Source organism: Cygnus atratus, chromosome Z, assembly GCF_013377495.2.
Source record: "Cygnus atratus isolate AKBS03 ecotype Queensland, Australia chromosome Z, CAtr_DNAZoo_HiC_assembly, whole genome shotgun sequence".
Lineage (NCBI taxonomy): Eukaryota > Metazoa > Chordata > Aves > Anseriformes > Anatidae > Cygnus > Cygnus atratus.
Genome location: NC_066396.1, coordinates 14,427,118 through 14,447,775, shown reverse-complemented (window position 1 = coordinate 14,447,775; position 20,658 = coordinate 14,427,118). Strand labels below are relative to the sequence as shown.

General features: G+C 42.0%; 1 protein-coding gene and 1 long non-coding RNA gene across 2 annotated transcripts; one reads left to right on the top strand and one right to left on the bottom strand.

The window, feature by feature from the left end:
- PTGER4 (prostaglandin E receptor 4) lies at window positions 1-11,314 on the bottom strand. The gene is made up of 2 exons (XM_035566137.2): window positions 9,997-11,314; window positions 1-2,128 (listed from the first exon to the last, which is right to left on the bottom strand). Exons 1-2 carry the CDS (start codon window positions 10,825-10,827, stop codon window positions 1,535-1,537), a joined length of 1,425 nt encoding a protein of 474 aa, XP_035422030.1. The 5' UTR covers window positions 10,828-11,314; the 3' UTR covers window positions 1-1,534.
- Window positions 11,315-11,459: 145 nt separating this feature from the next.
- On the top strand, window positions 11,460-17,078 carry LOC118257781 (uncharacterized). Its single transcript, XR_004781699.2, has 4 exons — window positions 11,460-11,965; window positions 13,084-13,180; window positions 15,000-15,087; window positions 16,425-17,078. It is a non-coding gene; the product is annotated as an uncharacterized LOC118257781 (long non-coding RNA).
- Window positions 17,079-20,658: the final 3,580 nt, after the last annotated feature.

Sequence of the window (20,658 nt, the reverse complement as noted above, 5' to 3'; positions counted from 1 at the left end):
TCAAGCAGAACATTTTCATTTAATTGTTATCCCCAAAGTGATTTTGGTCAGTACAACTGCTTAAACATACCATCAACATAAGGCTCAAGATTTTCATTACAATAAAGCATTTCACATGAGAACACTTTAAGCAGCATAACATGCTTAGTATTTAACAAAACATTCTCCAAATATCTGTACAGAATTATTTTAGTAAATGGTCTTTCTGGAACAAGACCTACCCCTTACAAAACAAAACACCAGAAGTCCTTTTGTCACTGGTTAACAGCTGTTTTGGGTGATGTCTTTGCCATTAAAACTCTAGGAACAAATAATCTGCAAGAGGTACAAGACCAGAAGATGGTTCTATATAACCTACACTTTTAAATGAAGATTCTGCTTCCATGGTTTTGTATGTCTATTTTGGTGGAATATCAGATTACAGCATCATAAAATTCTATTTACTATTTAAAGTAAAACGATAAATGTTATGAAAAAATACCTTTATTACATCAGTGATGCTTTAACTAAAGTGAATATTAAGACTATTAACCAGGGGTGGAAAGTTTTAGGCCCTGATATTAAAAGCACTTCTATATGTCCTTAACTTTACGTATAAGGAGTCTCCCTGGCAGCAGAAGGGCTACTCTGATGGGCAGTGTTAAGTGTGCGCCTAAGTGCGTGCAGAATGTGGGCCGAAGTACTCAGAGAGGAGCAATGTGTTTATACATGGAAACATTCTCAGCACATAAATAAAATCTGGCTTTTTAGTATGTACATACACTGAAAGAATATTCTTAACTGAAAGGATGTGTTTTCTTTTTCTCAATGGTACATATGTTTCCGTTTCACTCAAAGTGTTTATGTATTCTCAGCTAAAGAATTATATTGGCCGTGAATGAAGCACGGATAACAAATCTAAAACAAGAATGTCTTATCAGCAGGCAATACTGGGGGAAGAGAAGGCTGGCGATCATTTCTATATACCTGGTATTAGTAAGAAACCTTCTCATAGAGAAGAATAGACTTTTAAATATTTTCAGTCCTGATACATATACAACAGTAAAAATTCACATTTTCATGCTTTAGTGAGACGCTTTAAAATCCTACTGCAGGCAGCTGTCAGAGTAGCTCTGTCCAGTTCCTAGTAGCTGCCTCACATTCTGCTCTAGTACCAGAAGCTTAAACTCTTGATAGTTGAGCAGCCACAGGAAAACACAGTTCTACCAGATTTATAAAGGGAAAGAGAAAGAAAGAAAGTGATGGGTCTTTCTATTTCAAGAGGCCCAGTAGCTCTCCTGCGTCCCAGAACAAGACCTGTTCATGTTTCCAGTCCCATTAGACCTGTCTTGTACAATTTCTGATGGCAGCGCCAATGTCTGTTCCACACAGTCCTTAGTAGTCTAAGAGAAATGTACCCATCACATGGCAAGAGAAAAATAGCCCTTTGGAGCATAGCTGAACCCCTCTCCCTTTGAATAGGCAGAATACCTATCTATTGCACCAGTTTTTCCAGCGTACCGGGAAGGATCACCAGGGTCGATGTCTTTCGTTGCTATATACACTTCTCTGATAAATTCAATGTCTCTGTGGGGAAGGTGACCTGGAGGGGGCTGCCCTTGGATGTAGAGCTGGCCCCACCACCAGACCTGATCTCATTCACCAGGAAGACACTCTCTGAGTCCTGCCCGTGTGAAGAGTCCGAGGTCTCTGAGCTGCGCAGTGTCCTTACAGATGTAGTGTCAGACTGAGCCAGGCTTGCACTGGGGCCGGGAAGCAGCACGCGCCCCCCGACGCTGCTTTCACTTAACTCCGGGGGATAGAGCAGTGTTTGTGAGGTGCTGCTGATCTCCCGCAGCTCACGGGAGATGAAGGAGGGCGACTGACTTGACACGGCGGAAGAGGTCCTGCGGCCATCCACGCAGTTGAAATTGCTCCCCGAGTGCTGCCTCCGGGCCCCTCCAATGCGGCAAAAGAGACACTTGATCTTCTCAATGGCTTTGCTGAGCACAGTCTTGCGGAGGAGGATGTAGACCCACGGGTCCAAAATGGGGTTCACTGAGGCAATGCGGATGGCTTGCAGGTCGGGGTTTTGCCTCACATCCTCCACTAATTTGGGCTGATAGAGCTGGTTCACGAAGACACGGACCTACCCAGAGAGATGGGGGAGGAGAAAGGTGCAATTTTACAATTACATCAGGAAATCAAAGTTTACGTATCGCAGCAGAGATCTCGATTTACATCTGCAAGCTAGAACATGAGAAGAACCTGGCAAAGCAAAGCACCTTGGATTAGCAGCCGCAAATTTATTTTTGGAAATGGCAAGAAAATCAGAGATTAATCTGTTGTAAATTGATCTTCCGTGCTACAGGTAGGAAAATAATGGCTCTTTCTCCCTGCTCCCCTCATAATTAATCCTTCAACCTTCAATTTGGGCTGCTGCTTTTGAAACTTCTTTGTTGATGGATATAACCCAGGAACAAAGATTTAGACCTGTATCCTGCTTCCTTAGTATATCTCAAGTCTTACGCTATCTGCAAAGGGATATCTGAGTTCACTGAAGAGACCTGGCCAATCAGTTCCTCCAGTAGGGGTCTAATAATTGTATGTTTAGAAATAAACTGAAACCCATATTATATTCCAGGTATACTAACTTCCAGAAATAAGCCCAGAGCTGTTGATTCCCTAGTTTAGAAATACCTTTTGCTGGCACCTGTCCTTACTGGAATTGTTTGTATACCCTCAGCTGTTTGCTTATTGCAGCATGTTTTGGACAAAAGAAATAAAAGAACAAAAAGAAAGGTCCCTCACAGTTTGGAGATTTTTAATAGGTGAAGATGATGAGATCATTCCAGCACTGGACTGGAGTGCTTTGCTCACCTACATGAGCCATCATCGGGTTCTACTTAGAAAAACGTGAAAATGCTTATCGAGTAGTTAGGAATTGGAGATTCTGAAGCTGCCTTTTGAATTAGCACTTTCAGTTTATCATGTATAAAATTTAAGACAGGATCCTGTCATCTACACAGAAATGCCTCCTTCAAGTTCTTCCTTTGAATCTAAGAAAAAAAACAAACAGTCCCTACCCTGGATTTGGGGCTACTTCTGTAATGCTGTTCTAAAGCACAGGCCAGTTCTTCGACATGAGTTGTTGTTATCTTTCCAGTGTCCCTAAAGAGCATGATGTCATATGAGTTTGTTTGTCAGTCCCAAATAGCTGCTCTGTTTTAGCAAGACCTACGTGGTGTCCTGCATTTTAGGAAGGCCTAGGAAAGCCACTGAAAAGAACGGATAATGGAACATGCAGTTTACTTAGGACTTCTTAAGGTAAGGCTAAATAAATCGATTACTTCTCTTTTTATGTGATACAGTAGAAATCTAGTAGCAAAACTACGGATGTTTTAAAGTCTCAGACTTAGCTCCTGAAATGAATCAAGCCTGGCCTAGCTAGGAGAAGGTTACAGGCAAGGAGCAAGACAAGCATTTAAACAACAGCCAAACTAGAACAGCCTCCTCGAGTCATTTTTTCTAGAAGTTATGCTTGTGAAGCCTCGTGAAAAAAATCACAAATCTTTTAGAGAAATTTTCCCGCAGCAGGGCAATGTGGTGGTATTCTGCCTGTCAGGATTCAGAGCTTGAATGTGTTCCAAAGCTATAAACAAAGTATGTTTAAAATAATGCAGAGTGCTTCTTTGGAAGTCCTATGCATACAATCTCTCTCAAATCAGTGAGTGTGAAACTGATGATCATCTGTATTTTCTTTCTCAGTACTTTCATATGGGTTTATGGGTAACAAAACCTTCACACAGAATTCCAAACATGGGAAAATCTTGAATTGATACAGAACTATAATGATCTGAGTTTTACTCTGTGTTACTTTCCTAATTATTTCTAACATTGCGTATGTTTTTTGACAACTAATTTACAGAGCTGATTTTTCTGTTAAGCCACACACACAATTGAAGTACTTTAAAGCATATTCCTACGCATGTAGATCTTGTCTGGTTTTTTTATTTATTTATTTTTCTTTGATTTTTTTCATTATTTATTTTGTTTGTCTCCAAACTGCTGCCACTCTTATCTGATATCCATCATTAAAGAACTCTGTGTACTGCTGGCTGAGAGAAGACCAGTCCCTCCAGAGCCCAAAATTCGTAAATACAGTTTTGCAGGCATTCACTGAGGATTATTTCTTTAAAAAAGGCACATTGCTGAAATCTCCTGCTGTGGGCTTTTGGAAGTGGTGTGCAGGAAAGCCGTCCTCTCCCCTGCGCTGAGTGCAGCCTGCAGGAGCGCACCGCTAGGTGGCACAGATGCCCCGCAGTCGCAGCATCCCCGCTTCCCAGACGGGGCACCCGCAGCTCTTGCTAGCTGCCCCCATTCCCATGGGCAGCAGTTGCAGCCCCAAGGGCGGGACAGCAAATGTAAAGGCACTGCCAGTGGTATCAGCTCTGCAGGTGGGGATTAGTCCTGGGACTTGCACAAGCTTATGCAAGTAGAGCTGCACTTGGTGACACAGGCTCTGAACCTGAAAAGCAGATGTCAGGTTTCCATAATGTGAAACTCTGAAAAATGAGTTGATGAGACGATGGCATCAGCTAAACGCTGTCCTTGAAATCTACTTGGCCATGTGTGTGAGATTCCCTCCTCCCTCCTTCCCCCCCCCCCCAAAAAAAAAAAAAGATAGTAAGAGGTCATAAATACATGAAGAACCAATTTCCCTTAAGGATTTGACCTGCGCCGTAACAATATTTCTTTACAGATGCTCCTCCTTTTTCTGTGCTGAGATTTTCCTTTATGCAAGGGAATACACCCTGAAGGTGTGTAAATGCTGGTCGACATATCTAACCATTGATCATAGGAAGGGTACCTGCTCTGAGAGGCAGGAATCCAAAGGACAGTGTTGTGGGAGTGGAGGACTGCTAGCAGCTCATGCTAACTATATACAGTCATTACCAGGAATATCAGAGGTGTGACATGGAGAGGTATTTAGTGATAAATTCATCCACATCACAGAACCAGAAGGCACACTTTGAAGATAACTGAAGTACACAGACCAACTTTGGAGACCTGATTTTTATTTTCCTTTTTTTTTTTTTTTTTTTTTTTTAAAGTTAGACCTATAGTTACACATCAGTGACTTAATAGTGGGATTGTTCCTTTTGATAAGCACCACCTGAAGTTGAAGTACCTGATTCACCTTTCTCTGACTACCTGGTAGAGTTTACGGAAAGACAAAAATGTCTTTAAGTGCTGACGCTGTGGTTGAAAAGTACAATCGCAAATTGCACAGCTTGCTTTATGTTATCTCTGTATGCTTTATTTCCTTGTGACAGATATGTGACGTGTAGGGAAGAGATTCCTAAAATGGACCTACTTATTGAAAACTTTGTACCGTACAAAACTGTTTCAATTTCACAGAAAGGTCCCATGTCTTTTCTTAGCAGCCCCCCAAAATGTCAAATGCATTTATCAATTCAGACCTGTTGCATGGATTACATATTAATCACAATATGGTAAAAATTAATCTGTGTTGGAATGTCACTTTATGATTTCTTTACAACCTGGTAAAGAAAGAGCATTTATTAATGTAACATCTACACTAACAGTAAGAGATGTATCCTATTTTGGCTACAAGTCTTCTGTTACAGGATGAAGCATGATGAAGGATATTGCCTTGCACCTTCTTAGTAAATCCTGAGTAAGTGGAATTCATTACTGTGTTAGCTAAGCTGATGTTTGAATTTCTGCAGTTTTAAATCTTGATTAAAGAAAGAAGCGAACAGGAACAACTCAAGTCTCAATAGAACGAGGTTTAAATGTTACATCTGCAGCCACAGAATACAGGCAACATATTTTGAAAGTATTTGTGGTTTGTTTGCAGTTGTGTTAAGAAGCACGTTGCTTCATGGTGCATTGAGTTTATGGTGAAGTGATAGGTAGTTGTAGATCACAGTCCTGCGTGTTTTGCTGCTTTTCCTTTTTACTAAATATGAATGTGAATCATGACTTCTATTCCTCTGCAGTATGATAAAGTGACTAACATACTTATTGTTCCAGAATAATTAAAGGAGTAGTTATCTTCATAGCTTCTACCTGCCCTCATAAAATCTCCCCACATACTGATAGGATAATTTTAAAATCTGTACAGTAGAAAGCAGGAAACAAGTTTTTCAGCTCTACAAGCCAATACCCTTTGCCCTTCAAGGGTTTGGTGTCTGCTGTAGCAGATCACTCCATTGCTCGAAAATCACGCCTGCCACCTTGCTGTTTTTGGCTGCAGACAGTCCCTGTACTTCAGAGACAAGCCAAAACAAACCAAAAGAAAATCCAAACTTTTAGATCAATTAAACATTAAGTTAGAAACCTTTGATTATTTCATATGATCAAACACATGCACACCTTGAAACATAGCATTTTATTTTCAATTTCACTGCAATTCAGCCATGTTCAGTGGTCAGGATCAGAAAAAGTCACATACTTAAAAATCTAAAAGTGTCTGACAGGCTGCTGGAGTGAACTGGAGTTTGAATACTATGTGCTTATGTACACTCAGAAGGGTTGGTTTTGTTTTTTTTAAAGGCTGGATAGCAATTTCTAATATGTTCTTGACACCCCTCCCCTCCCATGAAACTCATCCCCTATTTTTAAATATATTCAATTCTGTTTTTTAAAAACTTGGATTTTTAAAAGATGAAATAACCAATGTGGAATGCAGGAAAGAGGCAGCATGCAATTTGTGTATTTTTTTTCTTATTTCATTTTTAAACTGTTGTAAGAGTCTTCTTCATGCCTTCCACACCACTTTGTGTACACTGAGAACACATCAGGTTACATCAGAAGATTATTTTCGCTAATGATTTTTGTTCAACTTTTTTCCCTTAATAAATTTGATCAGCCTTCAGCTCTGCAAAGTTAATTCAGTCTTTTGTACAATGCTCAATAATTTTGCCATAGTAGTTGTCATTGTAAAATTTTGCTGATTTTATGAATAAATCACTAAAATGCTAAACAACTTTACTTGCCATCCAAGTCCTGGAGCATCTCATTATTAAGAACGTCTGTTCTCTGTGACTCAGCTTGCTGTTCTTTAACCACTTTTTAAATCAAGCCAAGCCTTTTCTTATTATTTCAGGGCTATTTAATATTTTAAGACGTGAAAATTTTTGTTAAATCCTAGTAAATACAGTTTGCTGGACTGCCTCTGTGTACTAGTTTATTGTCTTGTGAAAATGTTAATTCTAAAAAGTTAGAAGCTTACGTCTCTCTTTCTGAAGTTGCTTTGACTTCAGTGATAGTTTATTCAGCTGAAATCATCAGTAGGAAATCAGCTCATCAGAAAATGTCAGTCACAAATCACCCTCTGAGCTTGCTTTGTGTATCTGAATCATGCCACCACCACCTTACTACTTGTATGTTCTTGGTGCCCGCCAGGATCTCCTGTTATAAATGCACCTCTCAGTCTCCTCTGTGGTGACAGCTCCATAGTTTAATTCAGAGGAGCTCGTTTGAGTCATGAAAATGTATGTGTATATGAGTGATTTTCCTGTCTCTGCTGGTGGCTCTTTCTAAGGATTTATAGCATAAAGTTGTCACTTCTCTGAGTTTATCCTGGAATGCTTAACCTCAGTGCATAAGTAACACAGAGGGCTTAATACACATATGCAACAGTGCATCACCGTATGAAGAAACATAAATGGGTACAGGTTATTCCCACAGGGGGAGGCAAATGACTGATAAAAGCTACCTTTACAATGAAGCAGTTTAACCGTGCTGGACACCGTAATGATGTGTCTATATGTGTTTTAAAAAAAAAAGTTTTTTTTTTCCTAGTCACGCACCTAAGTGAAATACGGAAATAGTGAAATGACAGTCTTTTACTTTGTTTTACATACAGAAGAAATCTGCGGCTTTAGCTGAGAAAAGCTACCATCTGTGAGCACTCTCGAGGCAACACCATGCCTTTGTAAGAAGCGAAATCAAGGTCTGAGAGAGCTTCAGAACTTCGTCACCCGCACCTTCACACGTGTTAAGGTTTCCACCAGCTACTGTTTAAATAATAAATCTCTCACCCCACCCAAGTTCATTAATTTTAAGTGTCAACAATCTAGTTTCCTTTCTGGCAATCTCTCCCTCTTGATTTTTCCCCCTTTTTTTTTTTTTTTTTTTTTTTTAGACTTTATAAAAGCTTCCCTAGCTCCTAATGTATATGAACAATTTCATTTTGCACTCAGCTGTTCTGTAGCTAGTCCTCCGTGGGATAAGGTTTTGGCTTTTTCCTGACACCACAGAAGTCCATCAGCTGGTACCCTGCACTGTGTTGTGACATTGCATTTAATTCCCAGAACCTGTTCTCTGCATTTACCAGCATCTCTTTTGAAGACAGCATATTGTTATTTTGTGAAGTAGCTGCTACAATATTAGATGAATCGCATTAAGTACTGTGGACCCACGGGTACTCTAAGGTTTTGGCCACTCTACAACCTGATTCCTTCCAGTGTGGCAAGTCGGCTTGCCCGTGAGGTTTCTGGTGCTGGACTGCAGAACAGGTTGTGTGAGGTTCCTCGATCTAACACGCGTGCCGCTCAGAGGCAGCCTGTGCACAACTCAAACGGCATGTTTTGATTTCCTTTAGGCGACAAGCGATAAATGGACAGGAAAGTGTCCAGTTATGCCGTGGCACAACGCGAAGTGACACAGCGCTGTGTGACAGGAGACAGCCTTTAGCGACAGCCCGAGCACTGGTGCTCCAGCAAAGCCACACTCCACTGGCTTCTGTTTATGTTAGTAATGTGGCAAAACTGGCCTGACCCTTGCAGTTACACCCTCCTTTGAAGCAGGGGGATGGACTCACTGACCTCTCCGAGCTTTCAGACGTATTTTTCTGAACTTCCTTACTGAGCTGTAGCCTGTTTGTTTCGCATCCCCAGCTGGCCACTTGCATCTCACGCACATCACAACCCCTCTGTGACACTGGGATTGCAGAATAGTTCCTACCTACAATAAAATCCCTGAAAACAATCCATCTTCCAAAAACACTTTCTGTCTAAGAAGTAGTGTTTGGCTCCCTAAACTGTGTTTTGGAAGGTGGCGAATAAGGCAAGCCAGCTGCTTGTTTAATGTTTCTGAGCCAGAAGGGGAGAGAAGTTCGCCAAGTTTTATTACGGTGGGTGGCAAGCAAGAACTGAGCCTCGAGCTGGTGTGGTTTTTCTTTGTCTTCCTTTGAGATAAGGTGGAGGAATAGAAGAAAGTAGATCCTGCATGTTCAAGTCAATGACAGTAATTGTACCAGCTGTTTCAGAAAATTAGCAAATGGTTAGTGGTAATATTGTCTGGCATTTTGGTATGATCTCTAGCTCCATGTGGGCCAGAATCCTCCAACTCCCATTTAACAGAAAATTGCACCAAGTGGCTCCACTGAATTTAGCCCTCCAACACTGGGGAGCTGTTTGAGGGCTATAAATGCATGGGATCTACTCCCAGCGTATCCTTCAGGACGGGACCTCAGTTCTGGTTTTGGGTGCGAAGCGCTCTGCACCTTGCTGGTGCCACGTGAAGAGAACTCTCTCCTCCTGCCAGAACCTACGGACTGCTGTACACTTCATTAGCAGAGTGCCTATTTTAAAAACACAATAAGCATCCAGCAGTGTGGGCCAGCCCCAAACCTCACTCATCACAAATTAATTTTGGAAATGAACTTTAAAGTGCCTTTAGCTCTCAATACGATTTTTTCTGTGTGGATTCCAGTTAAAGGGTGGAAAATTTGTTAAGAATTTTTGGCACTGTATGTCAGCCAATCAAAGGAGCCTGGGACTTGGGATGAGTGTGTTTCTTTTCTTGTAAATATAAACCAGTACAACTCTCTTCTATCACCATGTATGCATGCTAACTGCACTGAAATTACTCCTAGAGTTTGCAGCACCAGCTAAATGGGATTCTGTCCTACAGGCACAGGCTAGGAGGAGAAAAGACTCAGCAATGTGGGTGATGGAAGAAGGGTTGCACAATGTTACTCACCACAAGAGGAATGGAGCAGATGAGCACCACCAGGGAAGTGGCAATGAGCAGAATAACCATCTGGATCTCTGCTCCGGCCATCCGACGGAAGCTCCGGCGTCTGCGAAAGTCAGATAAGCGGCTGGAGGTGGTGTCTGTCCCCAGGGATGTGCGTCGCATGAACTGGCGGTGCATGCGAATTAGGGCCACGCAGACCAGGATGTTGCAGATCACTGTAACCATGATCAGGAAGGAGCTGAAGCCAGCATACATGTAGGAATATGCTGCATGAGTGGCCTTCTTTGCTCGCCAGTCTATGAAACACCAAGTGTCAGGGTACTGCCGGGTTGATTTGCCAAGCCCCATGCTGGGGAGGGCGCAGAACAAGACGTTGGAAGCGTAGATGGCGAAGAGCGTGAGCCCTGCCAGCTTCTTATCTACGTAATGGTTGTAGAAATAGGCATGGTTGATAGCCAGGTACCTTTCTATTGACATGGCACAGATAATGCTGAGGCCAGACAGTCCAAAGAAGAGGAGGATGAAGGAGCTGTACTCGCACAGCGCGTCTCCTCCTGGCCAGCGATTCTGCAGGTAAGTGGCAATAGTGACCGGACTCACCAGGCAAGTCCCCAGGAGGTCGGTGACCGCCAGCCCGCAGACCAGCGTGTAGAAGGTGGTCTCCTTCTGCTCCTTCCGGGACTTGCAGAGCACCACGATGGCGATGAGGTTGCCCACCACGCCGAAGATGAACATGACGGTGGGGATGGTGGGGGGCTTCCCACCCTCGGCCCCGCCGGCGGTCCCGTTGGCGGAGCCGTTGGCAGGTGTCATGATGGTGGGGCTGAAGGACATGGCGCTGCCGCTGGGGAGCCGAGGCAAGGAGAGGGTCCGGGAAGGAAAAGCAAAGGAGGAATCGGGGAGGAAAAAATGGAAATTACAAAACAGGAGAGAGGAAAATTGCCGGTGTGGTTTAGGCAAGAAAAAAAAAAAAGAGGAAGGAAAAAAAAAATCGTGAGAAGAGACGAAGCGGGGGCAGCCCCGGCTGGCAGCGGGGAGAGCCGAGCGCAGCCCAGCACCGGATCCCAGCGGATCCCCGCGGATCCCGGCGTCCTTCGCCGCCCCTCTCTCTCTCAGCGGCACCGGCGGGGGCTCCAGGTGCCGGCGGGGGCGTCGCGGGAAGGTGCCGGAGCGCGGTGCCCGCCACTCATCCCCTCCTTCTTCCCTCCCTCCCTTCCCCTCCTTCCCTTCCTTCCCTTCCCTCCGCGTCGCGGGACTGGGGCTCCTCTCCCCTCAGCGCCGCGCTCCCGCCGAGTTTCGCCGCGGAGGGCGGAGGCGGCCCGGGGCAGCCGCCGCCGCCGCTCCCCGCCCTCTCGCTCCATTGGCCGGGCGGCGGCGGGCAGGGCCGGCCCGCGGCACCTCCGCCCGCGGCGGGGGCGGCTGGGCGGGAGGGGGCGCCCAACGGCCGTGGGGGGCCGCGAGGGGACCGCGAGGGGACCGCGAGGGGACCGCGAGGGGACCGCGAGGGGCACCTGCCGGCGCCCCGGCGCGCTGAGGGAGGGTCGGTCCCGCCGTGGGGGTGGGTGGCCGGGAGATAAGGCGGGTGGTGCCGCGGGACCGCGGTGGGAGGTCTTGCATCAGGCTCCCGCTGCCAGCCGTCGGCTTTCCTCACAGCCCGTCATCGATGTATTGCTTCTCCCTGGCTCCCGTGCGTTGCTGATGGCGTTGCTAAACACAGGAAGGGTGTGTGTGCGTGTGAGGGACGTGTTTGTGTGTTTGTGTCGAGGGCTCGCTTTAGCTTGACCATGAGGAGATCACGTACGGGCTTGGGAATAGGATTGTACTTGCCGGCGGAGCCCGGTCGTTGTGGCTGGGCTGACGGAGGGACGAGAGCTGTGTTTATCTGATGCCTGGCGCGGTGGCACTCAACGAGCAGCGGTGATTGACGAGTCCCTGGAGCAGAAACACCGGCACGGAGCTCACACCACGACAGGTAGACACACGCAAAGGTGTTCTTCTGAGAGGAGATGCACCAGTGGTGCCTGTGCCTGGTCAGGAGCAAGGTCCTCAGATCGCCACGCCGCATCCAACACCTGGCTCAGGCTGGCCGCACGGCCTCTCTCCTACATGAGATGACATCAGTTGCTACAGTGGATACGAAACCCGTGCCCTGAAGCACGAAATTTATATCCTTAAGCAGAACCTCTTCTCTGAAGTAAAGGCAAAACGTGTTACCAAAGTCTAATCTTTTTTCACTCTTACTATCCTCCACCCCCCCCTTTCTCTAAACCTCTGGCAGCGGTGATGTCATGTTGTGCTGACAGCAAAAATTCTGCCAGGGCAAAGTGCATGAGGCCGTGTATCGAAGGGAAGAGGGTGAATAATACCAGTTTTCAACGTTGTGTGAGCAGATGGGGAAAAGAAGGCGACTTTTATGATTTGATCATTCAGCATTTTAGTGTTGTTATCTTGCTTCTTGGAAATTAAAGTTTATTCTTAGGAAATATAGTTGGCTTAAAAATAACGTATATAAATAAGCTGTACTAGTTTTGGTGGTCTGTTCAGATAGAGTAAATAGGACTTTATACGTTTGGCTGGTATGACAGCTCTTCAAGCCTCTACAAAATCAGAAGAATATTCTGTCATAAACATAGAGCTACATGTGGGAGTAGAGTTTGCTCAATTAAGTTTGCCTAGTTGTCAGAAACAAATTAGAAGCAGCCCAAAACACTTGCAAAGGAAATGCACAATGTAATGCACTGCACAATGATTTTTTTTTCTTATCTTTTAAGTAGTTTTCTGGGTGTTGCAGCATAAGAACACCTGGTCTGGGTGTTCCAGGAAAGCTGCCCCTGGTACACAGCAGGCTCTGAATTCAAGCTGTGTAACTGTACGTGTTTTCTCTGTTGTCCTTCTTTCATAAACTAGGACTTTGGTGCTCTGGTATTAGAGGCCATTATGTGGGATTAAGTTAACACAGGTGCAGCAGTATAGGAGAAGAATTGCCTGACTTCCCTGAAGCAGAGAAAAGGTTTCTAATAACAAAGAGCAGGGGAAATGATTTGTGCTTCTGTGTTGCTGCTTTTTCTTTGACTTTTTCCTTACTTACAGATCCAGTCTCATGAAGTATTTTGACCATCTCGTAACAGGTTGTGTGTCTTCAGAAGTCTTAGTCTACAGAAGTAGAGGGTGCTCAAGTCTTTTGGGGGTATGTATACCTGTGTGTCTGTGTGGAAGAATGAATGCTATTTTTCATTCTACAAGGTTTGTCTTGCAGTGAGTATATCTAAATAACTGATTAAAAATGCAGAGGAGCCAAGGAGACCAGTGAAATAACAATGGAAGTGTAGCTTTGAGTGCAAGGATAGTGAGATCAGTTTTTTGAAATAATGTTAGTTCTTAGAGAATATAATAGTTACAGAAGTGTGGTACAGATTACATGTGATTTTACTGTATGTCTCCTTTGTGTAAAAATTCTCAAATAACTAGAAAAACTTAGTAAGTTTTAGGAATTTCCCTTAGAATTAATAGTTCCGATATCTAGAACTCATAGTCAAGATGAGAATGATAATCATACAAAAGATTTAGTCTTCAGAGGAAGGAAGACACTTAAAGTGGAACTGAAAAACTGAAGAAATTCCGCTTGCAAGGTGAGTAGTCATGCTGTCACAGCAATAGTGTCACGCATTGTAGCACTGAGTAACCACCAAAGAACTTGTATGTGAAAACCGCATAGGGGACAAGTCAAAATAGCATGAACAAAAACCAAAAGCTTCTGAACGATAATCAAGTATGGAATAAAACTTCTCGTTTTAAAAATACTAAATGAGATAACATGATCACTGGTTTATAAAATGGATGCAAACCATTGTAGTGTATGTAATTTAAATGTGCTTTGCTCTTTACTTATATACACATATTACATGACCACCACACAATAAACAAGACTTTTTAAACATGAGGCTTATTGACCAGTGGAACAGTTCATTTGGAAATGTTTTTGATTTCTATATTGTTGGTGGTCTTTTAATCAGGCCAAGTAAACATTGTGCTATCCTATGGTTCAAGCAGAAGCACCAGACTTGCTAACAATGATTAGGATAAACTTTACTTGTCTCAAAGTAAATTTTTTTTTTCTGATTTTAGTACTGTTACAATTGTTAGAAGATTAATACTCAAATACATCAGTGAACTACTATGGCTTGATTAGTTGAGCTATATAGAGCTGTATAACTATTTGTGGTTATATTTCTAGCATGGTGAAAGAGATTTAAATTTGCATACTTGGCCTTCCCTCTCCCCTTCCTTTCCCTGTCCCCCCCTCACCGTGATGTGATAAGAGGCTCATAATTATTCAGCATTTCTCAGCTGCCACATGACAGCCTTTTTCAAGCTCCTTTAGCCCGCTGATGGTTCCAAAGCCATGGTGGTTCTGTGTTGCTCAGAGGGAGCTAGACTGTAGACAACTAACCTACTGAAAGGTCTCTAGCAAGTGGAGCTCTTTGTAATTTTGACACCAAAATGCTAATGTAGACTTGTAAGTTGATGTCTTCTTTACTGGAAGTGCTCCTATGAGCTCCATTTCCAGAGAAACTGCATTTTCAGTGGCTTTGTAAGTTGGGCACTAGAAGTGGATATGCAACCAATTTTGGAAGCTTTGGCCTGAGGTCTTAACATATTGCAGGCCTGAAATAATGGTGTGCATGGTAAACTCCCATTAAATAATTCAGGATCAATAATATTCTTGAATTACTCAACAGTTTGTCAACTTTTCTCCTTTGGAGGGAAATTTAGCTACATGAAAACTTCCTTGTTGCATTTTGCTTAATTTTTGTTCAGCTATTCATGCTTTTGACATATTTTTTTCAGGGAAAAAAAACAACAAACAAACACAACATAACACAACATTGAGATGTTGAGATGGCTATTACTAAACTATGCCTGTATGCCAAAATAAAATCATTATTAATAGACAGTGGAAATAGACCGAACCAAATGTTACATAATGGTCTTTAATTAATCAATAGGAAAGAAAAAATACATGAGGAGTAAGCTGAAGAAACATTTAAAAGGAAGTGGGAGATTCTGTAATGTAATTGGAATGGAAATAGCATTGTAAGTAGATACAAGTTTTTATATTTTAAAGCACATAATGTTTTTCTGCCCGCAGATTTTCTTGTAACATCATCGCAGATAATAAAGTATTAGATTTACAAATGCAGGTAAACCAGTATTAGATTTAGATGTATTAGATGTACAAGCAAACCAGTATTAGATTTCTTTTAAGAGTTCCAGTTATTACTAGCCCGACTAGTAATATTACTAGTACTTCTGGTACATTTCCTTTGTACCTGATGAAACAGCTTGCTATGTGGGGGCTTTCCCTGGGAGGGGGAATTCTCTGGGGAGGAAGGGGTATCTCCGGGCCACTCCGTGAGAGCAGTCCCCATCGCCCTTTTCTCCCTGCATGACCATCCAGGAAAGAGCTGCAAACTGCCACTGGAAGAGGAGCTGATGAGAAGCAGGCACGCAAGGCACCTCTGCACTCCTGCAGAATACTAATACTCCCAGAAAATACAATGTGTTCCATACTAGTCAATCATGATACTGAAGTTATTTTTTTTCCCAGTTTAAATGAAGCTATTAGTCTTTACAGTACACAATGATTTTTTCCTCTGTAATAACATTTGTCACTGCAGTGTTATATAGTTCTATTTTAGCAGTTATAAAATCTGCATTGAGTTACTTAATCTTTTCTCCCAATTCATTTCTTCAAAGCAATACAGTTAAATTAGCTTCTTCCTCAATAGTTGCTTACTATTTTTTTCTGATTTTTCTAAGATGGACGGTGCTTACTTGTCTTTCAGAGGCCAATGGCATAGAAGGGGTGTTCATAGAAGAGCACAAATGGTTAATTTCTAACATCTATTCTTATTTTTCATACATCTAAATAATTATGGCTACTTCAGGTCTTACCTGATGAATTACAAGTAGACAGCAATGTCCAACAAAATGCTACAAATTGAATTCCTTTCATGCACAAACTGTTGCACCTTCACTGAAGTAAACAACTGTATTTTTAGAACATATGCTGGATTGGTTTTGCAGGGAATTTTAGAAGGCGTGTTGTAAGTATTAGTAATTGGATTTTTTTCATTTGTTTGTTTTGTTTTGTTTTCAGCAGCTGGGTGCATGGGGTGTAGGTTTTGTTGTGTGTGGTAGACAGTAGTGGTGGAAGCAGACAGAACCTAGCACTGCACAGGAAGTAGTTCTCTGGTAGGTCCTGTTGCTGTCTAGTTCTGCAGATTTTCCACGAGAGAGTTGAAGACATAAGATTCTTTCTAAGGATCCTGATGGTAATTCTTTGATGATATCTGTGTGCCAGAAATTTCAACAGACTTTCTTCTATTTCTTGTTCTTTTTTTTTTTCTTTCTTTTTATTTTTTCTCCAGAGGTATGATAACGGTAAACAGGAGTGTGCTAAACAATCATATCCTGTAACTTTGAAGAAGGAACTGAAGTTATTCACTTCTGTTTAAAACTCATATCAAGTGTTAAAAGATGTGCACCATATACCCCTGTGATGAAATCAGTCGACCTGGGATTTTTGCAGCCAGATCAACAGTTGTGGAAGTTGCATAATTCATGTGATTTTGTAGCATTCCTTTCCTTGTTGTCATACTTGTCTTTGGTGTTTTTTAACATCTCCTTGTAAAATAAACCCATCTTTCTCTGGAAAAATCTACTTCCTCTATACAAATTGTGTTCTCTGTTTTTGTTCTGATTAAGCATTCCAAGAAGACTGTCAATAATTCTGAGGTGAAGTGTTTTCTTCAGTGAAGGTACTTGGACCATCTTTCAAAAGAAACCAGAATCCTCTGTAGTAAGAGCTGAGCTGGTATGCCACCTATGCAGCATGAAGGCTGGCTTGGCATCTGATTTCAGCCTAGACGGGAGTTACGATCAGTTCAAAAAGTTGAATAGAAGTTTCTTCTTGTACCATCCTGTTCACGGTGGGGCTGGGCTTGAAAGTGTTTTTAACTGTCAAGACAGATTAACAATTAATAGTGCAATGCAATGGCTTTTTCATTGGCTGGTGGAAGAAGTCTCTTGATAAACGCTGAGGCTGGCACTTTGGGAAAGACTTTTCCTTTAAATAAATGACAATTACAATTATTTGGGATGTTTTTGTATACTATGTAACCACTGTATATAGTCAAATCTTTCATGGTGTGAACTACATCACATTGTGCTTTGAGTTCTGAAAGATTCCAGGACCAAGAAAATACAAACCGAGGAGCTATTGATTACTGTATGTAAATCAGCAGCTTGGTTCTTAGAAAAACCTATTATTCTCACTTCAGAAAGGCTAATTCTGTGGGAATGATTCATTTATTAAGAGAGTCAGTTATCTTTCACAAAGAGGACACTCACTGCAAAATTATTGGAGTAAAACCCAGCGTTAGTAAGCCTACAGCAACAGACAAATGGTATTCACAATTGAATGCTTTTAAGAATGCCTGTAGAAAGTTGTTAAGGAAATTTTTTCTTGCCTGTAAATTCTCTGTTATTCCAGCAGAGGGTAGTTTATCCTCTAGGAAGCTAGGTGTGTTGAAGGAATGATCAGGAAAGGTAACTCGATGATTCCCATTTCCTTTTATTTGAGATAGAGCAATAAATAGAGCAATAAAAATTATCTCCAACTGACTGACGTTATCAGATTAACAAATGCAGAAACATATTGTTAGGCTACAGAATGTTCTTAGGCTGGAACTGGAAGAGGCAGCCAAATTCAACAGCAGTCCCATTTCTGTTCTGCTACCAAGCACTTCATTTGCCCTTTAAGAATTACTGCAGTTTGCTTGTGCTGAGAACAGTTTCATTATCAGCCTGATGCTTAAGAGCTACTTGACTTTCATTTGGCAGCTGGTAATGTAGATACAACACCAAACTTTTGCAGTGGATGCACAGACTAGCTCTATTTGAAGGTTATTTGGCATGTTCGTAGTTGCTTAAAAATTCTTTGAGATCTGGACTGATGCAATTGTATCTGCTCTCACCTCTTTATGGCGAGGGTATTTTAGCAGTGGTGTTGAGGCACATACCACTTAAAGCTTGCCGCAAAGGTGGTAGTGGCTCTACTAATGGTGTTATCCACCACCCTTACTTCTGCCACTGTTCCCACTGCTACAGCACCTGTCCATGTTTGTGGACTCTTGCAGTGGTACCTGCCTGCACCTGCTCTCTGCTATACTGACAGCATGCAGTGACTGTAGAGATACTCTGTGAGTCCTCATCTTCTCTGGCTAATTTTTTTAAGCAATCATCAGAGAGGAATCCTGCCTGCAAGCTTCAGTGGCTGTCAGTCCTGAAGTGCAGCAGAAACTTTTGTGGTATGAGAGCATGAAGGAGTGCAGTGACCACCACGTTCTGGGAAGGGTAACAGAAGGAATCTGTGGACCCACAGCTATTCTGTTCCTCCTGGAAGATGGAACCCTACTACTCAGAATGTGTTTCCATTGAAAGCATCATTTCAGCCCTATACAGCTCCTGCTGGATAGTACAACCAGTACTATGCTGAATATTTTGATTTTGATCTTCCATATTTTTTTTCTCTTAAAAAAAAAAAAAAGTACTCCCTTAAGAAACCCTAATATGGTTAGTGTCAATCATGTCCACGGAAATACTTCTGAGGCTATTTTGTGCTCAGTGTAAATATTCCCCGGGTTTTTCTGTGGTGTACAGGACTTTGTTTTTTCTCTTTTTTTGAGTATATGTCTGTGTCAGGCAGTCTAGAAAGTAAAATCTAGCTGTATCCTTCTGTGTTCTAGCCTTTTTTTCCCATCTTCTAGTTTTGAATCTGCATTCAGAAATGACACTTCACTGTTTTCTATTTGTTGGAAAAATAAACAGACTGTAACAGGGATGAATGATGTATCTAAATTCTTTATTTTGGAGCAATGCAGGTATAATTAATTACCTTGACTCCATTTTTAAACCTACATGATCAAAGAAGAGCAGAAAAGCTTTTATATGGATCAGTAGGAGAAGGTTTATGTCATGTTCTCCACCGATTATACAAGAAGCTTGTGCAATTAATCTCTTAGGCCATGCACTTTGGTTAGGTATCTTATTTACGTGGGATGTTTCCAGGCCTCCAACGTCACTGTTGTCTAAACATGAAACAGAGAAAGGAAGGTGGAGGAAACAGAGACAGCTTTTCCAGAGACACAAAAAAGGGTTAGTGCCTGAATTGTTACTTGCCAGTTGCTTACAATCTCAGTTGACTGTGTTGCCTTCCAAAGTGGAAATAGCTTTGTCTGGAGGAGACAGACTCATTTACTGTTGATTTAATGTATTTAGTTTGAACTTTATATTGTTTCACAGGTAAGCAGTTTGCAAAGGGCTAATATCTGGTTAATTAAGACCAGCTTAAGCTTGTCACAGATGGAGAATGTATGTGTTAGCAATTAATATACTTTAAATAGACACAAGTGATCTTTGAGCCACAGCCTTCTGTAATAAACAGTTCACCATTTATTAAAGGTATGTATTAACTTAGTAATAGTTTTGAGCATTTTATAAGTGAATCTTCATGCGTATTGCTGGTATTTATACGTCCCATCCATCATGATAACATCTGGCTGCAGTAGAATAGCAGACTGGAATAAAAATGGACTCCATTTAGAAATGTAGATAGATAATGGTTAGAAATAATGTACAAATTGAATTCCTCCTGCTGCTTTCTTCACCAGCTGGAAAGCCTCTCACTGTCGGAAAGGCATTCAGTGTGTTTGACATTAAGGGTGGGGGAATGTTTGTGTAATTATAAATGTTAGACTTGCAAACATGCCTTTTGATTGCAACAGCCTGAACTTCCACATGTCAATAGGAATCTAACTTTTCACAAGATACACCTTGGTTTATATACCTTGGCATTATCGCTGTTCTTTTCTGTATAATTTCTGTGCCTTTATCTCTAAACTGGAACTGGATTTTACATGCGTGCACGTTTCAGATGAGACATAGAGATAATCTAAGTATTCTTGACTAAACATTCAGTTGCTACAGCTACTGTATGTAGCCGTAACAGTTTTGGTATTGTGATGAAAGCTTAAATCACACTTAGTATGAGTAACTACCTGTGATCACACAGGCTTGTGATATCTTGTGCAGTGCCACTGAGCCTAGTATTCATTCTAGAAATGTTTGCTGAGGTCTGAACATTTTCAAGGAACTCTATGTGATTCTTTCCTAGTTATGTAGCAAGAAAAAGCTGAGTGCTCTACACTGTCCTTACAGTGCTGCACAGGTGTGTTTGTTTGTTTGTTTGTTTGTTTTGATTTGGTTTCACGTGGAAGAATTATTTAAAAAATGGAGGATGGATTTAGGAATTGGAGTGGTTGAAGACCTTATCTGATCTGAGGAGGAGGAAAGGGATCAGATTGAAGTGGCCACTGTGTCACGTGAAGGATTACACATTAGGACTATTTGTTATAACAAAGTAAATGAAGTTTCCTTGTGCTTCCTATCCTTTCTAAGATAAACTTAGACTTTCAGATGCATGATATGCATTGTCTAATTCTGAACATGATTAAGCAGTTCTCAGAAACATACTATCTCAGGATGCATTAAATTTTGTACCAAGTATTTCTATGCTGTGGGAGACCCCTTGAAACGTACTGA